The sequence below is a fragment of the Trichosurus vulpecula genome, chromosome 6 (assembly GCF_011100635.1).
Source record: "Trichosurus vulpecula isolate mTriVul1 chromosome 6, mTriVul1.pri, whole genome shotgun sequence".
NCBI classification, from domain to species: domain Eukaryota; kingdom Metazoa; phylum Chordata; class Mammalia; order Diprotodontia; family Phalangeridae; genus Trichosurus; species Trichosurus vulpecula.
Window position 1 is genome coordinate 72,956,723 of NC_050578.1, and position 24,142 is coordinate 72,980,864.

At 36.4% G+C, this 24,142-nt stretch overlaps 1 protein-coding gene across 1 annotated transcript in view; it reads right to left on the reverse strand.

The window, feature by feature from the left end:
• CFAP299 (cilia and flagella associated protein 299) overlaps positions 1–24,142 on the reverse strand; it is a 441,174-nt gene that overhangs the window by 269,384 nt on the left and 147,648 nt on the right. Inside the window, exon 4 of the mRNA XM_036763718.1 lies at positions 21,512–21,590. Coding sequence (XP_036619613.1) covers positions 21,512–21,590 — 79 coding nt within the window. The remainder of the gene's footprint in view (positions 1–21,511; positions 21,591–24,142) is intronic.

Consider the following 24,142-nt stretch of genomic DNA (forward strand, 5'->3'; position numbering starts at 1 on the left):
GCCTAAGTGAGAGAGAGAGAGAGACAGAGAAAGAGAGAAAGAGAGAGAGAGAGAGAGAGAGAGAGAGAGAGAGAGAGAGAGAGAGAACACACAAGCTCAAATGTTAAGAACAAAGAGGAATATATATGACAAAAGGGTACTGTATCAGTAAGGCAAGATTCATGATATCAATGGTGACCATGAATATGCCTGCATAGTTCAGAATAGCAAAATATAAGAGACTCCCTATGTAGAAGGCAGAAGAATTAGACACCAGAGGATCAAGTCCCAAAACCAATAATTCCAATTTGACATAGCAACAATTGTATTCCAAAACTAGTAAGTCCACTTCAATGTAACAGCAAGGAAATTAAAACACAATATAGCAGCAAGGAGCTAAGCCATCCTGTAACCTTCGCCTCTACTAGGGTCTTCCAGTAAACACTCACTCAGAAATCCTAACTGCTTACCTTCATTCTCTCTTCCCGAAGTTCTGAAAGCCCTTGCAGTTCTCAGAGCCCTTCCAGTTCTCTCTCTGTCTTTCCATCTCTTCCAGTTCTCCATCCTTTCTCACAGTTCTCTCTCCTTCATCTTCTTCTTCTTCTCACAGCTCTCTAGTCTGAGCTTAATGGCTACCCTCAGGGTATGTATACCTTTCTTAGTGCCCAAGGGCTTCACATCTAATTAGCAAAAGGGTGGGGGCCTAGGGCTTAACACCTAGTTAGCAAAAAGGTGTGGGCCTGCCTACAAACAAGCTTCCCCTAATCAAGCTTCCCTTAACTAGCTCCACCTGAGGCCTATTAAATGGGTGGTTGGGGGGGGGAGGGAGGTTGAAGATCTTTAATCACATTAACACCACAGGTACCTAGCAAGTTATAGCCCTGGCAGTCTTCTCCTCATTTTCTGGAGTCTTCACAAAGCTCCCCTTAGATAGAATACTCTACTGTGTTCTCTGGATCAGTGCTTTCCTGGAATCGACAGCCAGCAATCTCTCTACCAGAGAGAGCACACTCTCTGAAGCTGGTTCTCCCTTTAGCTAATCTTTTCTAGTTGTTTGTGTTTGCTGTCCTTCCTATATCTCTCTCTGCTCCTTACTGAAGGCACTATCTCCTATTGGTCCAGAATTTCTAATTACATGGGCAATGGGGGGTAGGGGTAGGTGAAAAGATTGAAGCCTTCCCCTTGGGACCATTGCCCATCCTCCACCCTCTGGAACAGGTACAAGATTATCCTTCCTCAAGGTGCTCCTAGGCCTGGAGTATTCAACTGCTTTGCTAGTATACTGCTGAACTGCTTTTAAAAAACACAGCCCAACAGAGGTGACTTGATCTTCTGAATCAGTGATAAGATATTTTCTGTGTGGCATCATCTATCTTTAATCCAATACCCAAAATTCTCAAGAGCCTTTCAAATTAATTAAAGTCTTGAGCCTACCTTGTGGTGAGTTCATTAAGAAACACCTAGTTTGCTCTGTTGATTGAGTGATAGAGTAAGTCTCAGCCTCTCAGGCTTGGTGGTTGCCTCAAGGCCAGAAGTCTTCTGAGTCACTATATCCTGCCTTGCTGACTAAACCTGTTTCTTTGAGGAGGCAAAGGAGGTCACTTGAAGTTAAGTACACCTTTATCCTTGTTGCTGTCCTTTCTATAGGATACTACTGAGGATTCTATAGGATTCTACGGAGCTATGGCTCAGTAAACACCTTTTGCTAACTGTTCAATGACCTAAGAATATCTCATTCCATCCCAATATGGATCCTTGAATTAATACAGTATCAGGCCACCCCTAACACCCTCACCTCAATATTTCTCTGCACTTTCCTCCATTTTTTTCTTCCTTCATTTCTTTCCCTGAGGAAGACTTATCTTTCCTCTTTAACAAGGTTTATCCCTCTACCTGTGACCTTGATTTCCATCCCTTCCTGACTCCAGCCCCCTCTAGGATGTTGAACCATCAATCATCCCTGCTGTCTCTGTCTTCAATCTTCTTGTTTCCACTCAGGCTGAGAACATGTACAGCTCTTCACTATCCAAAAATAAAATAGAATTAAATAACAGGAACATATTCATTGTCCCTGCTGCCCTTCACGTTGCCAACCTATTTCTTGCATTCCATTTCTTGCCAGACTTCTAGAAAGAATATACATTCAGTGTCCACACTGCCTCACCATCTACTCATTAAACCTTTATAATTTGATACCTGTACCCACCATACAACTGGCACTTGCCTTGCCCAAGGTTAAATATGACCTATTTATCATTCATTATGATGGCCTTTTCTTCTTCAATTTCTTTGTGACTGACGTTGTCAACCACAACCTCTTTCTGAGAGTACTGTCTTGGTCATTGTGACACTACTCTCTCCTAATTCTCCATTTCTATCTACAACTTCTTAGTCTCTTTTGATGGCTTTGTCTATGTTCTGCCCCTTATGTTTGTTTTTTTCTCAAGGCCTCATTGTGGGCCTTCTGCACTTGTCTCTCTACATTCTGTCTTGTTGGATTACTCTCCGGGTTCAGTTATCATCTTTATAAGACTTCCCAAATTATATATCCAGGCCTAATCTTTCTCCTGAATGCCAGTGAAGTATAATCAATTATCTGAAAGACACCTCTGCCTGAATGTCATATAGGTATTTCAATCTCAATATTTCAACAATGGAACTCATATTTCCCTAAACCTATTCTTCCTCAAAATTTCCCTGTTTCTATTGAGGAAACCACCATCTGTCCAGTTACCTCCATTCACAATCTTTTGTTCAGCCTCCCCTCTTCCTCTTCCTCCTCCCCTACATCCAATTAGTTGTCATCTTCCAAATTCTCCCTCTACATCTGTCCCCTTTGATGTATTTTAGACTTTTATTACATCTCGTTTGGATTCCTGTAATATTCTTCTAATTAATTTATGTCTGTGTCTCTTTCTCTGCCTGTTGCAAGTCAGTAATCCATATAATTGCCAAGCTAATACTCTTAAGGCACAGTTCTGGTTGCATCACCCCTTTAATAAAAAATATTCAGTGGTTCCCAGATGCTTTAGGAACAAAATATACCCTTCCTTAGTTTGTTATTTAAAATCCTCCTAACATTTATTAAGTGCCTAATATGTAATACAAATGGAACACTCCTGGCCCTCAGGGAGCTTATATTTTATTGAAGAGACAGCACATGCATATTTGTGTGTGTGTGTGTGTGTGTGTGTGTGTATGCATAAACAGAATAAACAAAACAAATACTTGGAGATGAAAGTCTTCATGTAAAAGGTAGAACTTGAGATGATTCTTGAAAGAAGAGATTCTGTATGGCAGAGGGCAGGAGGGAGTACATTTCTAGTATGAAGTAAAGCCATCACAAAGTCATAGCTTTGTGGAATGGAGTGTCATATTTGAAACACTGGAGGAAGGACAATTTGTCTGGACTGTTAAGTGAGGGAAGGGGAAAACTATGTTATGAATGAGATCAGAAACATAGATTGGAGCCAGTTTGGGAAGGGCTTTCAAGGCCAAAAGGAGTAGTTTATGTTTTATTCTCGAGGTGATAGGGAGCCATGGGAGTGTACTGAGTAGAGGAAGGATATGGTCAGACTTTCACTTAAGGAATATATCACTATGGAAGCCATGTGAAGTAAAGAGAGACAAGAATGGGAGACTAAACATCACTGACTTCTCATCTCCCTTGAATCCCACCCTCTAATCAGTCACTAAATTGTATTAATTCTATCTTTTCACTTCTATTGCCACTAATTCACATTCACATTATCTCTTTCCTGGACCACTCCAATAGCCTCATTCACTCGTCTCTTGGCTTCTTCAATCCATTCTACACATTTGTTGTTGTTGTTCAGTCATGTCTGACTGACAGGGTACAGGCCCAAGTGGAGACCTTCACCCCTTACCCCAAAAGAATTTGAGGACCACCCCTAAACCTCAACATGACTCTTTGTGATCCCATGGGATTTTCTTAGCAAAGATATTGGAGTGGTTTGCCATTTCCTTCTCCAGTGTGTCCCCACTTTACAGATGAGAAACTGAGTCAAATAGAAGTTAAGTGACTTGCTCAGGGTCACACAGCGGGAAAGTATCTAAGGCTGAATTTGAACTCAGATCCTTGTGACTCCAGACTCTAGTGTTCCATCCGCTGTACCACCTAGCTGCCCCATTCTATATACTACCAGTAGGTAAAAGGTGCTACAAATAGCTTCGATCATCTTACTGAATACTGAAACCTTTAGTAACTTATCCCTGCCTTCTACATGAAATCCATATTCCTTTGCCATGAGCTCAAGATCAGTCACACTCTAGTCCTAACCTAAAATCTAGAGTTATTTCAAAGATTCTCCTTTATGTAACCAGTGCGCCAATTAAACTGTACCAGTGGTTCCAGAATACATGCCACACTTCTCCCCTCTCCCAAGCTTTTGTTCATGTTATCCTCTATAACTATAAAATCTTTCCAAAGTTTCCTCCCAAGGGTGTGCTGGTGAATGTGTAACAACCATCTCTTATGCTCCTTCCCAATATTTACATGCCACAATTTTGTTTAATATGAATTATTAACATTTTTTCTATCACTTTCTTAAATCTAGAGTCTCTAGACAATCATCAAAACAAGAAATCAAGCCATTTTGTAGCATTTGCCCATTTCCAAAATGTTTCCAATGCTCACATTGAAAATTTAACTATCAGTTCTCTTGAGCCCATGTGAGCTGACTAGCATACCCATAACTCTTCCCATTGAATTCTGAAAGGCCCAGATTAAAAGCTAGCTCCTTTATGAAGTCATCCCTGATCCCTTAGCTAGATGTACTCTCTCCCTCTCTGAACCTCTATGGCGTTTGTAGACTTCTTATGGTGCTTTTCCTTTTCTATCTCATATTTCTATAAATTTATGTATCTTTGTATCCCTTGACATTCATCTCTCCAGTAGTAGGTGAGGGGAATTTTGTAATATAAATACATGTGGAATATTTCATGAAGGCAATACCTTTTGATATGAACTTATACATTTTGATATCCTCTAACATTATTCCCTATATGCATAATAATTAGGTTCATGCAAACCATTTGTTAAATAAATGGATATCTAATGGAGAAATAATAGAAGTCCACTCCAAGTTGAGGGAAATATTTTTGAGTAGTTGCTTTCTACTCCACATTTGAGTAGATGCCATCTACTCTTTTTTTTTTTACCACATTTACATGCTGTATATACTTTGTATTTCATTGCCTAGTGAATTAATGTAAAAATATAGTTATAATTTAATAAGGCTTAAGGATAAACCCTTTCTTCTGGCTTTTGAAGACATCTCCCTAAGGAAAGTATGGGGATTTCCACTGATAACACTAGGGCTTAATGACATCTTGGGAATAATTTCTCTCGCCCGAGATATTTGTGGGCCCATTGACATGTAAGGATGCTGGACTGAGTGAAGGCATTTGGAGATGATTTGTTGCTGTGACTTTTGTGGATGCATATAACATACTTAGATTTGGGCCTTTAAAGGGCAGTAGGAGACCAAGCAGTGGATCTTAGCATTGACAGAAATGACAGCTGGGCATGGACAGAAACCAGCAGTGAGACAAGGGGTTTGGAAATTTGGGGGAATGGGGGATCAAAGAGGAAAGCAAAGGATTTAAATCAATATAGGCATGAGTCTGGCAAATGCTGGAAAACAGCTACAGAAAAATCTGGGGTCATTTTAGATTTGTAATGGTACAAAAAAAACCACACACTGATGTCAAAAAGATTTTGCTCTACACTCACCAAACAATAAAATTCCAGATCCTCAAAAAGTACTATGAGATTGCCCAGAAGGCCCTTGGTAGAGTTGGTCCTGCTTTTCCTGGGTGAAGGGAAACAGGAAGCTACCAATGCTTCCCCCAAACCTCATCCCCTTTGGAGGTAGAAGCCTTCAGTCTGGTAGGATATGCATGTGGTGAAGGCAGTTTCATTGCCAAAGCCGAACTATTCAGGGCAGGCTATAGGCAGGCCATCTTGTGAAAGAGTGTTGCTTAAGATGACCAAGAAGACATAAAACTAAAGAGGTGTCTTCACTTCATTGGTGCAGATGAGGAACAGAGGGAGGAGGAGAGAAAAGAACTAGCTACTGATGATATGAGAGGACTGAATTGCTATGAGGAAGGGGAAGGGCAGACTAAATCCAGGGTATTCTAAGGTCAATTCCTCTCAATGTTGAGTAATTACTAATGCATGTCAATCCCTCTGTTCAACTAGTGGAACCCAAAGCATGAGAATGAATAGAGAAAGGAAAGGTGCGAGAGATCAGAGAAAAGAGCCGTAGAAAAAGGTCTAAAAAGCAAGTCAATGGAGATCTTCCAGATACTTGGGAAAGGCTGAGGCCTCATCTTGGACACCCTGAATGCCAGGTTGGCAATATCCTGGAGCCAGAGGCATTGCCAACTGTATTGAACTTAGCCTGGGGAGGTTCTGCTCACCATCTGTGGCTCTCTCAAGCTTCCAATCCTCACTCCAGGCTCTTCTCTTTGCCAGAACAATGCATGCCTTTCTTTGATATTCTTCTTCCCTTTTCTGTGGGCTCTGGGCTTCCAGTTTGGAAGTATCACAGATGCCCCAGATGGAGATCTTGATTCCCCTGGCAAAATCATGGAGAAACATTTGACCCTGTTCAACATCCCCACTTTGGCATCACTTCTGTCACTATCAACTACAGGACCCCTAGAAATCTCTTATGTGTTGAATCTGGAACACAGACTGTGTCTTAGCCTTCTTTGCATTAGATAATATCAGACGCAATAACCTTTCCCTTATTAAGGTATTTTAGTATAAGTATCTCTTAGTATAGATAGTGGAACCAAGAGAAATTGTTTCATGTTGCATATCTTCTAAGTCTGAAGTAATGCTATTTATGAGCTCTGAAATAATTCACAAAATTTTGAAACTCAAATTGTTGGCATATATGGTGTACATATGAATCCATATACAAATATACATTCAGTTCCTTATATATGCATGTACATGAATGGAACAGGATATATGCATATGTGCATACATATTTATATACATAAATTTACATATGTGTATTATATACATGTGTATATATTATATGTGTATATTGTGTATGTGTATATGTGTGTATATATACATTTGTCTATATATGTCCCCAAGAGAAATTATTTCATATTGCATACATCTAAGCTTGAAGTAATCTATGAGTTCTGTAAGAGCTCACAAAGTTTTAATACTCAAATTATATATGTGTATATATGTACAAATAGACACATTAATTCTGTTCTATATATCTAAGTATACATGTGCATTATATATGGAACAGAATATATGTATGTATTATTACTCCCCTTCATTTACAAATTTAAGACATTTATAAACTTTTTGTTTTCTTCTACTTTAGTAGCATGGGCTTAAAATTTGTCTTTCTATGACACGTAAGCCCAGAGATGGATGAATCCAGATCAGATGACTAGAGTGGGAGCACAGGTATCTATAGGCATGCACAGGAGGCACTGCCAAAGCACTTGGGCACATTGTGGGCCTTATGAGTAGCTCTGCCTCCCTAATTCACCAAAGGGTGGGGGTTGGGAGGAGAAACTATTTTCACATAGACCCAAATTGTGATTGATGTGTTGAGGTAGCATGGCAAAATAAACAAATGGATTGATAGACAAATGAATGAATGAATAAATACACAAGTAAGTAAGTAATAAAGTAAGCCTGACATGGTGGGGAGGTAGGAGATGTGCTTTCAATTCTTGACTTGATTGCTGACTGGATAAGCCACTTTACCCATCCAGGCCTCATTTCCTCCATCTTTAAAATGAAACTTTATAGTAAGTGATCTCGAAATCTAAAAAAGGTTCCTTCTAATGCTAACAATCTATAAACTGAACTAGGAGGCAGGAGTATTCAGTGCAACTTAGTCAAAGGATCTGGTTTCAAATTCTGGTTCTTTCACTCACCACCTAAGTGACCTCAGACAAGTCTTCTGTTCCTCATCTGTAAAGTGAGGTAACTGAATTACTTGACTTCTAAGGTCTTTTCCATCTCTAAGTCAATGATCCTATCAGCCAATAAGCCTATGTTCTATGACAACAGGTTAAGTGTTGTGAGAGAGACTCCATATTAAATTGAAGACCTAAGAAATGCATGTACTTCATGTACTTCTTATAGGGCAACCACACTTTCATTTGCTAATGACCACTAATGATTACCTTAATCAAGACAGACTGTTGTCAATGTCTGTTTCTAAGACTAAAAGGGCTTCATAGATGAGTTATCACTGTTAAAAGCAAAGAATCTCTTTATTTGGAAATTTTAAGAGAAAGCTATATGACTTAACCAAAGACATCTAAGACACAACAGAGTTTGGGGAATTTCTTTAGATGAGATGAGAAATCTCTCTTGGTTGAGCTGAGACAGTTTATTCTCAGTAAGAGAGTTCATTCATTCTGTGTATTATAAAGCACATTCTAATTTGTAGAATTTCTCTGATTTCTGTATGCTTTCAGCTTGGATAAATGGGTTGATTCACTACCCAATATTTGTGATGGTCTTTGTACAACTAGGATTTGATGGGAAGGCAGTCAAGCCTTTGGATATAGCTTAGGGCATTCCTTCTCCATTAAGGGAATGCAAAAATATCATTAACCTAAACATCATTTAACTGAGTCTAGCAATATTTAGGGAAGATGGTAGATTTATTTCTTGTCCTGTATCCCCTCTCTGAGGAGAGCAGAGTGACCAGTCGCCTGGTCCCAGTCTTGTGTTTCCCTCCAGGGAGGAAATAAAGTCTCTTGGGGAGAGCAAGGGGTGAGATTCCAGAGATATCTATCCACTACTCTTTTCCTGCTGCATGTAGACACACCCAAGTGTCCATATAAATAACCTACTTGGGCACAACACATGTCATATTATTTCAAAGCAAGATTTAGAAGGGGTAGGTAAGGGATTTAATCAAGGATGTTGGCAGGGAGCCTTAGCAGGAAAGGGAGGCCATGATTCCCCAGAACTACCAAGGCCATGCTTTAGGAAAGCATCAGGGCAAGTTATCACCTGGGGAGGGAGGATACTACTCTAGCATCACAGCAGCTCAGTAGCTTTATAGAGAAGGAAGGAGTCTTCTTACTCAGGTAGGTTTTCTTTAAAGTTAATAAGTCCACAAGCATTTATTGAGCACTTAATGGTTTGCTTTCTCAGATTAATTTTGGTCATTGTCAAATTGTGAATATTTAAATATGTGAACATTCATTTTGAACTCAGGTAGGTTGTTTTTTTTTTATCTGCCTCTGAGGTCACAGATGGGGATGTACCATACAGGCCCCAAATTGGAAGATGGTAGCCTATAGTTTATAAACATAGACTATTCATATGTGAGGAGGATCCAGAAAAGAATAAGGACTTGACTAAGGGGGTAATGGAGGAATAGACAAAGCTGAGAAATGGACAACCTGATGAACAGAGAAAATCTAGGCCAGAAAAGATGGAGTTACTTTACTACCCTTCCTCCAAACCACAGCAGACCTCTTCCTTAAATATCCAATTGGCTTTGAGAATGTGTATATTTCACGTTAAAATATATTTGTGCTTCTGTCTGTAGCTTGCATTCAAAAACTCTTCCATAGACATTTGTACAAGAAGTGTAAATTCACTTGGTGCAATTACCTGGTTAAGATGTGTTTGATGTGATCAGGATACCTTTTCTGCTCCTAACTCTGTTTCTGGAGTGCAAAATAGTAAACTATTAAGAGTCCTTCTGTCTCTTGTCATCTGACTAATCAATATTCTGAGTTGCTCATTTACCTAGGATTTTGCTAATGTGGCACAATTTGTTGTTGTTATCGTCGTTAGTCATGGAACTGTGATTTTGTCCCTTTGGGAATTCTTAACAAGGAAACGTTCTACCAATGTAGACTGCTGCTCTTAAAATTGCTGTTACCTGCTCTCAAAATTAAAATCTTAGAGAGCTGCCCAGGGCACTGAAAGGTTAAGTGACTTACCCAGAATTATACCTGTCCCACAGATGAGGTTTGAAATGGGTCTTCCTGAATCTGAGGACTACTTTTTAACTATTATGACAAACTGCCCCTCCTGTGTTCCTATACTAGGGAAAAAAAACCTTGATTTGATTACTATGCTGTGCTTTCATGTGGCTCTCCCTTAAATAAGAGCTGATTATCTATCTATCTATCTATCTATCTATCTATCTATCTATCTATCTATCTATCTTCTATCTATCTTTATCTAGGAAACACAGTCTTCACTCATGAGAAGGTATGCTAGTTTCAATTGTCCAGGCAAATAACAAATAAAACACCTATCAAAATGCCTTTCACAGAGTAAAGGTTAAAAAATATTGTTGAATTAATGAACGAATCAAATATCGATTGATTCTCTACCATGAACAGGGCACTTTGCTTGATAATGGAAGTAGGGTTTGGTTAAATATCTTTTACTACTTAAGCTCTGAGTAGAGAAATTCTCTGATTTTCCAGTTAGATCTCTGAACAAGAGGCAAGAATACAGAATTTGCAGAAGTTTCTAGGACATTTTTATACTGGGTGATTTAATTGCATTTTTAATGTAAGATTAACTATTTTTTCCTATCAGAAATAGGACATGTGGTTACATGAATCATTACTACATATGCAATTTTCTGCATACACATTTTTAGTGATTTTGAATTCAAAGGTAGGTAGGAAATGAAGAAATGTGGGTAGCTGTAATGACTGGGTGTTTTTTGTCCCCCAAAATTTAACTCAGTGAAACAATGACATTTTCCCTTATGAAAGGTGAAGAAAACTGAGGTTATATCCTACAGAATATAACACATCCAATTTCAGGAAATAAATAGTTTAGGGTTTTGTTTTCTTTTTTAATGTTCTTCCTCTTTAGAGAAAGGGGATATGACATACATTTCATTTTCCCAACAGAGACATGTTTGTTAGAAATTAAACCATGATGATCTTTATGTTATGCAATTTCCATAGGGTTTTATTGATTGGATAAACATGGGTTCAGTTAAAAGGGAAATAAGAATTTTCATAATACTTTCTTTTTCTTGAAAGGCCACATTTGTATAGGAGTTAGAAAATAGAAAAGAGGGGATAGATCATGTCAACACAATGTTTTGGGTCATATACAACACAGTCTTCTGTTTCATTGAGATTTCAACACAGGAAATGGGTATATTAGAAACTGTCTCATTCACAGATTTTTTCAGACTCAGATACAGTAGTTTCTTTGAGTGACGGTGAAGGAACAAGCTATAACCAGTGCTTTTATATTAGCCTCAATAATACACATTTCAAAGCCAAAATGCACCAGTCACATAACTGTTTGCATAGTCAATATTCTGTGGGAAAATAAGTGTCAATAGATTCCACATTACCAACTTTGGATAGCATCTGATTTCATAACTACTTTTCTCACGAATATCTGGAGAGGAAAGGCATTTCCCTTTCCCTTTACCCTTACTCACACCTCCACCTCTAATTAGTAAATCAAAAATTATTAGCTTAAAGTTATCTCAATAATAGTATAAAAATACAACAAGAACACCATTCCACCTAGGCAACTGAGAAAGTTGTTTATAGACTTTTTGATATTAGAATTGTTATGTTACAAAATCAAATGATGAAGAGAATGTTAATCTTTCTAGTAAAGCCTCTAGTTTCATCCCCAAATGACCACGGACAATCTTGCTACTTCTGGAGAATTTCAGAATCAGAAATGACCTTGGACTAGGTCTGTAAGCCTTCTCTAAACAGATTAGCAAAGCCAATCAGCATATGTTCACCCTAAAGCCCTACTTCTTATTTAGTGGTTTGTGAATACCTGTGGGGTGTGGGGCGGTGGTTCAATGGTCCAAGGGGTTTGATTTGAAAAATCTTTAATGATGACTTAACTGCTATTTTTGAAAGGTGAACAGGTTGGGTTTATACCAGGAATGCAGAGTTGGTTCAATATAAGGAATAATATAAATATAACTATAATAAATCATGATAATAATATCAATGGGGCAGGTAGGTAGCTTAGTGGATAAAGTGCTAGGCTGGAGAAGGAAATGACAAAGTACTCCAGTATCTTTTTACAAGAAAACTCCAAATGGTATCACAAAGAGTCAGACACAAGTGAAATATCTGAACCAACCACATGCAAGATATATAAGAAATTGATTAAAAGTTATGAAGACTTAAAGCTATTTCAAATGCATAAAGGGTCAAAAGGTATACATGTTAATTTTCAAAGGAAGAATCTGAGCCATCAATAAGCGTAAAAATAGTCTAAAGTACTAATTAGAGAAAGGAATGTTAAACAGCTCTAAGGTTCTATCTCATACCATCAGACCGGCAAAGATGACAATAAGTGAAAATGAGGAATATTGGAAGGCTGGGGAAAATATGCAAACTTTGCTATGGAACACAGAGTAATTGACCATGGAAACAGTTATGTGGCTGAAGCATTTTGGCTTTGAAATATATATTATTGAGGCTAGTATGAAAGCATTGGTTACAGCTTGTTCCTTCACCAGTGCTCAAAGAAACCACTGTATCTGAGTCTGAAAAATCTATGAATGAGGCAGTTCCTAATATACCCACTTCCTGTGTTGAAATCTCAATGAAACGGAAGATTGTGCTGTCTATGACCCAAAACATTGTGTTGACATGATCTTTCCCCTCTTTGCTGGAAAACAATTTGGAACTATGCCTCCAAAATTACTAAACTATGCATATCCTTTGACCCCTGTACCATTACTTGGTTCATATCTTCCCAAGGACATCACAGAAAGAGGAAAATGAGCTATTTGCACAAAATATCTATAACAACTTTTTCATAGTAGCCCCAAATTGGAAACTAAGGGGTGCCCTACTATTTTTTTTCTTGTTGTTGTTCCATCATTCCAATTCTGTCTAATGTTTCATGACCCCATTTGGGTTTTCTTGGCAAAGATACTGGAGTGGTTCACCATTTCCTTCTCCAGCTCATTTTACAGATGAGAAAACCAAGGGAGAGAGGGTTAAGTGACTTGCCCAGAGTCACACAGCTAGTTTCTGAGGCCAGATTTGAACTCAGGAAGCTGAGACTTCTTGACTCCAGGCCCAGCACTCTATCCACTGTGTCACCTAGCTTATCAGTGTCCTACAATTAGGGAATAGCTAAAAATTATGGCATATTAACATAATTGAATACTATTACACCACAAGAAATGATGAAATGAAGATTTTCAAAGGACATTGGGAAGACCTATGAATTGATGCAGAGTCAAGTAAGCAAATTAGAAGTACAATTTGTACCATGACAACCTTATGGAGAAAAAAAAATTTCAAAAATTTTAAAACTCTGATCAATGTAATAATAAATCACAAATTCTAAAGACTAAAGTAAAAAATGCCACTCACCTCTTATCAGGGAAGTGATGAACTTAAAATGTGGAGGAAGTTATATAGTTTTGGACATAGCTATTATATGAATTTGTTTGCTTCATGTTGATGATAAAAATTTTATTTTTCTTTTTGACTGTTGTTCAATGGAGGGGGCAGTGGGAGAGACATTATACATGTATGAAAAATAAGGGATATTTTAATTAAACAGTTTGGCATGATAGATCCGTAATGATTTCTGAATGGGACCAGAAAAGAGTATGCATATTATCAGTAGTACATGATCCCTTTATAAAAAATGATCATGCCATCACCGTCATCATCATCACCATTACTAATACTTATGTGGCATTTATCATGCTAAGTACTTTATAATTTTTATTTAATTTGATCCTCACAACAACTGTAGGAGATGGGTGCTATTATAACCCCATTTAATAGATGAAGAAATTGAAACAAAAAGATATTAAGTGACTTGCTCAGGTTCACTCTACTAGAAAATGTATGAGGACAGATTTGAGTCAGTTCTTCCTGACTCCAGGCCCTGGGTTCTTTCCATTGAACAACCATTTGGATTAAAAACCTCACAAAAGTTTGGAAAAGAAGAAATATACATACTTTATTTACCACAACAAAAGAGAAAGTATATTCAATAAAGCATATGTTGACTTAGTTTTGAAAATCTCAAGTTTTTCACAGGATTTATTTTTCTCTTCAGCTTCTGCATCAGATGTGAATACAAAAGGTCATTTTTTTCAATTTTGCAAATACTTATCATGAGAACTTCATTATACAATGTCCAAATAACAATGTTATGTTTCTTGTTGCCCTTCTATATACACTCTGCCAGATCCTTTATTTTCCTCTCAAAGAAGAATCTGTTCTCTTTCCATTTAGCTGCAATATACTTTCATATTCTGGTTCCATTTATAGAGTCTGTCAAGATTGAGATGTCTCCCATCCATACGCAAAAACTATAACAAGATTTCTTGAAAGATACAACAGAAATAACCTTGTTTGACTTAATCATTATTATCATGAAAAACATAAAACATAGAGATATACACATGTGAAATATATTTGCCACTGTTATTTCATATAACCAGCACAGAATCTGATGAGGGTTCTCAGGTCCTCCTCTTTGTGGATGCATTATACTAATTGCACCAAGATCTAGGACAGGGGTGGGGAACCTGCAGCCTTGAGGCCACAGGTGGCTTTCTAGGTCCTTGGATGTGGCCTTTTGGCTGAGTCCAAGTTTTACAGAACAAAACCTTTTTTTTAAGGGGTTTGGTTTGGTGAAGTTTAGACTCTGTCAAAGGTCCCCACTTCAGGACCTAGAGGGCCACATGTGCCCTTGAGGCTGCAGGCCTCCCACCCCTGATCTAGAATATTTCAGAGCTTCCTAAATGAGATGCATAATCAGAGAATTTAGTCTAAGCATTCGCTCAGGGTATACCAAGTGAATAAAAATGTTTACTGTCCAGAATATTAAATGCAATTGGTTGTGTAGAGTCTCATAGAGTTTGTCTAGCAGTGAGCCTTCTTCCTCACAAATGAACTCAATGTACTTAGGGTTAAGAAAGAAACTCGTCAATTATTTTTAAAAATCTTATGAAATATTTTTGATAAAAGTCTAATATCCAAGATCTGCAGGGAATTCACATGTACATATGTATGTATATAAAATATTCTTTTAGTTGCTTAGTTTAAATGTTGTTTAGTAATTTTCAGTTTTGTCCAACCCTTTGTGATTCCTTCTGGGGTTTTCCTGGCAAAGATATTGCAGTGGTTTGTCATTTTTTTCCCTCTGATTCATTTTACAGATGAGGAAACTGAGGCAAATAGGGTTAAGTGACTTGGCCAGGGTCACACAGCTAGCAAATATCTGAGGTCAAATTTGAATTCAGGTCCACTGTACCACCTAGCTGCCCATATAAAAAATATATATATATATATATATATATATATATATATATATATATATATATAATGTTAACTCATTCCCCAATAGATCAGTTATATATGTGTGTATATACATACAAATATACATACATGTAGTATATCTGTGTGTCTATTGAGAGAAACAATCAGGAAACCCTTGATCAATTGATTTTCATCCAGCTTAGTTGATGAAATCACAGAAGTTACAGGTAAGTAAAGTTTAACATTTTTGAATAAAATGTAAAGTTATTGTCAACTCATAAGATATGAAAAAGTCCTTCTATCAAAAGATAAAATTGGAAAGCGATTAGCCATTAGTTGGCCAAAGATTGATTAAGCCCCTGATGGGCCTTTAAAAAGTGAGAAGAAAAAGTTATGTCCCTGATAAGTTTCATCAAACCAATAGAAGAAGACAAATGAACTGAGAATTTAATTAATATTAAATATTCAATGAATTAATGAAAATTTTAAAAGCACAAAGTTCATTTAAATCTAAAAGAGATAAAATGAAAAATACTCCTCAAATAAACATACTAAAAGTTGATAAATCTTTAACAATCCAAAAAAAGAGGAAAATCAAATTAACAAAATTAAAAATAAGCAAAGTAAACACATAAGGATAAGAAATGATACGAATTAACAGAAAACACCCAATACAATTATATTATAGAAAAATGAATTTTTAAATGGACTATTTTTAGTAACAATATAAAAAACTCAAATTAAGAAAAAAGAAATAAAGATTTTTAATAACCTAATTTCAGAGGTAGGAATTTAATAAATCATACATAAAAAGCAGAAAAAGGAACCCAATTCTGATGGAGTTCTAAGTAAATTCTATTAAATGTTTAAAGTGTAATTATTTATGCTAAGTAATTCTTAATAATTTAGAAAGAAATCTCTCTATCAAATTCTCTATTGGAAGGGTATTATCCCAAAATCTAAACCAAAGAGGGATAAATTAGAAAAATATAACCATAGACCAATATCACTAATTAATATTGATGCAAATTTTACAACCCCCTTTTTGTACCAGGGATTCAAGGATATTTCAATGTTAAGAAAGCCCCTATCATCACTGATCAGAGGTTAAACACATACACACACACACACACACACATGCATACACACAAAACACAACACACATACACAACACATGATTATATCAATAGTTGCAACAAAACCATTTTTATAAAATTTGCTGCTCATTTATGCTAAAATTAAGAAAAGAATAGGCATGAAAATGGTCTCTTTTAAAATACCAAAAAGTATGCGTTGAAAAACCAAAAGTTAATATTATTTTCAAAGGAGAAATACTATTATCTTTCCTAACAAAGTAGTGAGGCCCCTTCTCCCTAATATCATTTCATAGTTCTAGAAATAAATTGTGATCAGGGCTATAATCCTAATTTTTCCTCCTTCCCTCCCACCTCTGTAATAAGTTAGGCTAGTTTTTTTTTCTTTAAAAAGTCTTGAAATTATCCTTTGGATTTGACTGTCTCTAGGAACCAAGGCTTGAGCTGTTGATGTAGCTTCTTGATCATCTGGATAGAAAACTGCCAGTATATGAAGGCATGAGTCTCCTGACTCATAAACCAATAGCATGAATAATGCTGAGAAGCCACGCTCATTTGAAGCAATATTTTATCCCGAGAAAAGATTCCTCCCTTACTCCAAAATCCTTCTCCTGCCATAGCTATGCAAATCTCCTTTTGATAACTGTTAGATGAATTATGAATATCTCATTTAATACCAGTTTCATTCTACATTATACAGGTGACTAACCTGAGGCAGACCCAATAAGACAAGAAAATTAAAGGTATAAAAGTTGTCAAAAGGAGATAAAATTATTCCTATTTGTAGACATTGTGGTGGTTTGCATAAAGGTTCCAGGACATCTTCAAAGAAATCAATTGAGATATTAATAAGGGGAAAGGAAGGGGTTCTGAGAAGGGTTCTGCCAGGGAAGCAATAAATCTGGCTCAGGGTAACTGGAGGGGCACCTGAAGTCTGAGATTCTCTGACCAGGGACATTCTTATAGAGTCCCTCCACAGACGCTCAGGATATTTAGTGAGAGTAGATGACTTCACTCATAGATTACTAACAATAATCACATTAAAAAAATCTTTGTTTTAGGGCAAGTGGCAAAAGAAGTGAAAATATATAATGGAGGAAAACACAGAATCAACACTCAAAACTGAATATAAATGGAATGATCTCATCCATAAAATGAAAGAAAGTGACAAAATGGATTAGAAAGCAGAATCCAATAATAAGCTGTTAAAAAAATACTTGAAACCTGTAGATTCACAGAGTTAAAAATAAGACCTTGGAATAGAATTTATTATTCCTCATGAAACGCCAAAAGGCAGAGGAAAGGATCATGATTTCAAAAGCAAGATTAGAAATAGGTATGATTATTTCCTCATGGTTTTTGTTATTGCTATGTAAAAATGCTCATGATTTTTGTGTATGTACTTTTCTCTCCTGATACTCTACTGAAGCTATCAAATTAGGCAATATTTGTAAAGCACTTAGCACAGTGTCTAGCATATAGTAGGCACTATATAAATGGTTATTCTAGTAATCTATGAGTGAAGTGGTCAGCTTTTCTCAGCAATACAATGATCCAAGACAAGCACAAAAGACACACAAAGGAAAATGCTCTCCACTTCCTGATAAAGAACTGATGGATCCTGAGAGCAGATCAAAGCACACTTTTGTTCACTTTATTCTTTTTTTCATGGTTTTTTCCTTTTGATCTGTTTCTTCATTCACAATTATGACTAATATGGAAATACATTTTACATGATAGCACATGTATTACCTATATCAAATGGCCTACCACTTTAGGAAAAGGGGAAAGGAGGGAGGGAAAAAATTTGGAACCCAAAATCTTCTAAAATTAATGCTAAAAATTATCTTGACATGTAATTGGGAAAATAATAAAATAGCATTAATAATAAAATTTTTTAAAAAGGAAAAAAAGAGTCTCAAAACCACATGGTCAAATTATTGCTTGGAGACCAAGTCACCAATCAAACTGTAGTGATTCCCAGAGAAAATTAAGTAGAACTTTAAAGAAACATAAAACTCCCAGAAACTGAGGATTCTAACTAGTATATTTTAAATGCTTTAATACTTCCAGTATTTGGTGATGTGGGTGCCCCTTCCATATGGCAGATTATAGTTTCTCTCTACTCTTCTCCTTTTATTCTCCTCTCAACAGAGGGATGAGACTTTAAGAACTTGCCTGATTATCAGACAACTGACATACAGTCACAGTTCCATACTTGATCCCTTCTAGCTTGGTAAAATCTGCCAAGGTTTCTTTTGCTTCTATTTTCTCTTCCAAGTAATTCATTATCAGATAAGAATAAGCTTTAAAACTCATTAAAAGCTTTTAAGCTTTAACAGCTTAAAACTACACCAGGATTTTTGGGACATCTTATTAGAGAAAAGTTATTAACAAGAAATTGAGGGCCAAAATGAATGGAGGAATGGTAAGAAAGTGTACCAATTGAGATGAAGTTCTGGTTTAGGACGACATAGTGAAAGAATTAGTGGATGTGATTACTGAGCCTTCAGCGATGATCTTTGAAAAATGGTGGAAAACTGGTGAGGTGCCCACTAAAGATAGGCAAAGGTTTTACTGTTATTTTGAATTTTTGGAAAGGGTGGGGCATATTCTGGAAGCCATAATCAGAGTGGTTAGCTTGTTTTTTATTCCAAAGAAATTTCTAGAACATATTTCTGAAGGAATGAGTTCTATGTACTGCAAAAGGGCAACAGTGATTATTAAGGCCCAGTATAAAGTACTACTTGTATAGAATGTAAACTCACTAAGAACTGTACTCAAATCCTATCTCTGAAACATGTTAGTTATGTGACTATCACTAAGTGACTTAACCTATTAGTGCTTCCAGGGGAAACTCTATAAGATTTAAAGGTCTAGCAGAGTTGCCTATTTGCATTGGTTTGCATAGTTAATATAGTTATACATGGACAAGATGGAGAGATGTTTTTTGGATAGAAAAATAGGTGAACAATGTCCAGACCACAATGACACTTCCTAACCAGTGGGTAGGTTTCTTTTAGAGCCATACAGCCCTCTATCCTCATTCTATTCTGAAAACATTTGTCACAATGACTTGGGCATTGATGGTAATTTTGTTAAATTTATCAATTACATAAAACTAGATGATAGAATAATACTATAATACTATAACTTGCATTTATATGTTCCTTCGAAGTTTAGAAAATGCTATAAACATGGTAGAGTCTATAGAAATCTCTGCTTCATTTAGAGTGTAGAAATATTGGTTAAACTTTGGCCTTTCCTGTAAAGTTTATGAAATTTAAAAGGTACCTAACATAGTCTTGAGTGCAGGATAGAAGCACACTAAATATACCTTAATAATTTATATAGGTAATTATGGAATCAATTTGTTGATAGGTATTAATATCTATTCTGAATAAGCATAACTCAAATAAATTATTAACATATAGTTCAATACCACAAATGTTTATTAAATGACTACTTTGTACAAAACATTGTACTAGATTGTCGGAGATATTCAATATTCAAATGTATCTGTTATGGCATGTATTAGCTGTTTCCTCCCATTAGACAGATCGCAATCCATTCATGATTGCCTATCCTGCATTACTCCTCCATGTTCCACTAAAGACTCCACAAAGGGGTCCACCGGATAATGGAGGAGCCTACCTCATCTTGTTTATGAAGTACACAGGCAATCCATTATTTAACTCTTGCTCTCACTATATGACCAATCCATCTTTTTTTTTGTTACATATTGTATGATAGGGGCCATCCTATGGAGTACCTATATGGGCCCCTTCAGTTGGGCTACATGTATTATGGTCCCCATACATGTATGACCAGAGTCTCCCTTGGTCCCCATGACTGAGTGGTGGGTGTAATGAGGGACAGGGAAGAAACTAAGGTGATCAGCACTTGTGAGAGAAAAATCTAGCTGCTTTGTGGATTATAAGGAGGGAGGAGAAACAGCTTCCAGTTTCTTTCAAAGCAGTCTCTTTTTAAAGACATGGCTAATACAAGTTTTCTCTTGGACTTCTAGTGAGGTGAGGGATGAGATATCCCTCTACTCCCTCTCCACAGCAACAACTACAGCAGCACGTACAATTTTAACAGACCTTGGAGAAAAGATACAAAACCTAAAGCCCATTTTCCTCTCCTTTTAAGTTGTTAAAATTTAAATGTTTATTTTTAACTTTTTTTTAATAATAGAAAGGGGTGGGGCTACCAAGAAAGAAGAGAATGTGGAGCCTTAGGGACTGGGAAAAGTTTTTCCCATAGCATCTAGCCACAGTAAGAATCTTCTCTAAATGAGAATACACTCTGACTTTGGAATACTGGTATACCCTCTGAATTTGATCTCAAAGATCTTGAGATGGATCTTCTTAGATGATTTCTCCTTGGTGAAATAATCTTGGATCTATCTATCTATCTATCTATCTATCCATATAGATATGCATATGCACATTATCTATCTATCTATTGATCGATCGATCGATATAGATATACACACATCTATCTATAGCTAGATATAGATACATACACAAATTATCTATCTATAGATAGATATATACATACATTATCTATCTATCTATCCCTGTTCTACAGTTTTATCACATTACTTCTGATTATTTTTGTCACTATAATTCCACATGATTATTCATTTGCCTCATTCATCTCTGATTTGAAACATATGAGCTATATGTAACATATTCATCCGGAAAAAGATATTCTTTTGGAATATTAACAACATAGAAAAGCATCATATCTCCCATTCAAATTCAATAAGACTATTTCATTTGGATTGAAATAACTCCAAATTATCTCTCTAGATGTCTTCTATTCCCATCTCCAAAACCATTATTTTAATCTCAACTGTGGAGGAAAATTTAAACTCCTAAGTTCCTTTCTCACTTTACTTTAAAAAGTTGTACATTTCAATGAAAATAATTTCTGTTAATTTATATTTTCTACCTTTGAAGGAAAAAATTCTAAACTAAAATAAAATATAAAATGAAGACATGAAAATAAAATATAATTATTTTCATAAAATGCTTTTATTAATTTTAATTAAAATTAATTTTTTTGTGAAATTTATACCTAAAATCCTGGATTTGGCTTCTACATAATTTATGTTATGTTGCTTCACATTTACTCACAGTTACTTTTCCAGTACGGTTGTCTTCCTCCCTTTGTGCTAATGCTTTCAAAAAATTGTCTTTCAGTTCTTTGCCAGCACTAGATAGTGTCCTATTAAAAAACAAACAAACAGGAGTTTTGTTATAACATACTCCATAATAAATAGGCTTAAGATGAGGGGAATGGTGAAGGAAGTCAGTAATTGCTGTTCATTTTCTTTTGTAAGGGTAAAATCTATTTTCCAAGAGAATAAGAAAAAATCAATAGACTTGGTCATCAATTTCAGACTCACAGTAATAGGATCAGTCTCTACCATGGTTCCCCTCTTGCCCCCAGTTAGTGAAAAGATAAAAATAAAATTTTCTTAGAAGTCAAGAAAATAGTTCTTAAGATTTTATTGGCCAAACTGTTGAGGTCTCAAGCTCCATAATGATTGTTGAAGCTTCCTGGGGGCCTGAAGTCATAAAGGTATGGCTTCCAAGTATGAGTATTTTGGTAAATGTTTAATGATCAGCTTTCTAAAAATGAAGGACACACTTTTTAATTCAATCTGCATTTTTTCTTTCACTTTCTTAAGACTAGACAATTAACAAAACAATGAATAAAGCCCAAATTTGTAGTGTTTAACATTCCTGAGATGTAAATACTCTGAAAATTAAATGATATTTTTAAGAAAGTGGGAGCTGGCTTCAGAGGTATACCTTAGCTTAGTTTTCATCATCACCCCTGGACTAGAAGTTCTTTGAGAACAAAGGTTCTATTTCGCTCTTCTTTGTATCCTTAGTACCTAGCACAAAGCTGGACCTATAGTAGGCTCTTAGCAAAGGTTTATTGATTCATTGACTGAGAGGGAGCTGCAAATTGGTCGAATCATTCCAGAAAGCACTTTGATATTATATGGGAAAAGTTACTAATCTGTTCATACCCGATGATAAAAACATTGTGATCATAGTAGCTATTTTACAGTACTTTAAAGTTTACAAAATGCTTCACATTTGATACACAGAACCTTGGGAGGTAGGGAATACTATTATTCCCACTTTATCGGGGGGGGGGGGTGTCAGAATTAAGCCTGAGAGAAATGAAGTCACTTGTTCAGAGTCACATGGCTCCTAAAAGTCTGAAATGGCAATTGAAGGCTGATCTTCCTGATTACAAGTCTCCAGTCAAAGATAGCAAGGAAGGTTTTATATCTAAATAGACAGATAGATATGGATATATAGATATAGATAGACAAGTTATCTATAGCTATAAGTATGTATGTATGCATATCTGCATCTATCTACCTATCTAATCAAGATAGTCACAGCAACATTTCTGTTTGTTCCTGTGTGTGTTATGAAATTAAGTACTTGAAAACGAAGTGAGTCGCCATCCATTTTGCAACAGCTGAACAAATTGTAATATCTGAAAGTAATACAGTGTGTTGCATTATATAAAGATTGATGAATATGAAGAATTCAGAGGGTAGCAAATATATATGGGATGGAAGTTGTTAGTCCATCAGGGAAACTAACTACTCCCTCTTAGTGGATGCATTAGGGTTACGGTTCTCTGTGGAGAGAGACACTCTTTTCCAGCTTCACCCTTCAGCTAGCCCTACATAGGACTTTCCTTACATCAATGCTCCCCTTCTGGCTTTCTTTCAGGTGCAGATCCCTAAGTCAGCTCATGGACAGAACAAATGGGGGGAGGGGAGGAGTGACCTTCCCCGAATTGTCTACCTCAGCAGGGATCATTTGGTTTTTTTCTCCATTGCCTTCCCTTCACTTAGATTTAGATTTGTTTACTCATGATTCAGACTTTTGTCTAGGGGAAACCCCAGCTTTGCTCTCCTTCAGTACTTTAATAAAACATGATAATCCATAAGGAACTCTTTCACTTAACTCAAACCCCAGTTAGCACAGAGTCCTGGTGAATTACATAAAAGCTCTAAACCTCAGCTCCTCTCAAATATGCTATCCTCTGTCCCCCGCCTTTTTTTTACAATCCCCTTTTCACATATAATAACGCACTTGTAATGGAATATTTAGGATTCATCACTTTAGGTAACTGGAATTCAAAACTAAACATTAATCATGAATGTAAGCAAACTTTAAAAAAATAGATGAACTTTGGATTTTTAATGCATATAATGGGGAAGTGGCTCAGGCATAAAATGCCTCAGATGGTGAGCTCCCCGAGGGCAAAGGTTCTGTTTTGCTTTTCTTTGTATCCTGGACCCAGAGTGGGCACTTAATAAATGCTTATTGACTGACTAACTCACTGACCCTGGAGCTGTGAATTGGTCTGTTCATTCCAGAAAGCACTTTGTTATTATGTGGGAAAAGTTACTAATCTGTTCATACCCAATAATCAAAACACTGTTCAGGAATTCAGAATCTGTCTTCTCCTCAAAAAGGCCAGGGTTTAGGAAACATAATTTAAATACATCTCTTTCTGCTGAAAGAAGTCATTGCCAATGTGAGGTGGAAGGAAGAGGCAAGAAGAGAGGAATCCCTTCCCCTGCTCCTCTGCAGTGCTTGCTGAGGTACAAGGGGAACCTGTAGAGAAAACGTTCTTTCCTAAGAGATGAATTTCTTTTCCACTCTCTCTACCATTTTGAAACTTTCACTGAGGTTAGCCCTGCCAAGGGGCAAATCTATCACCTC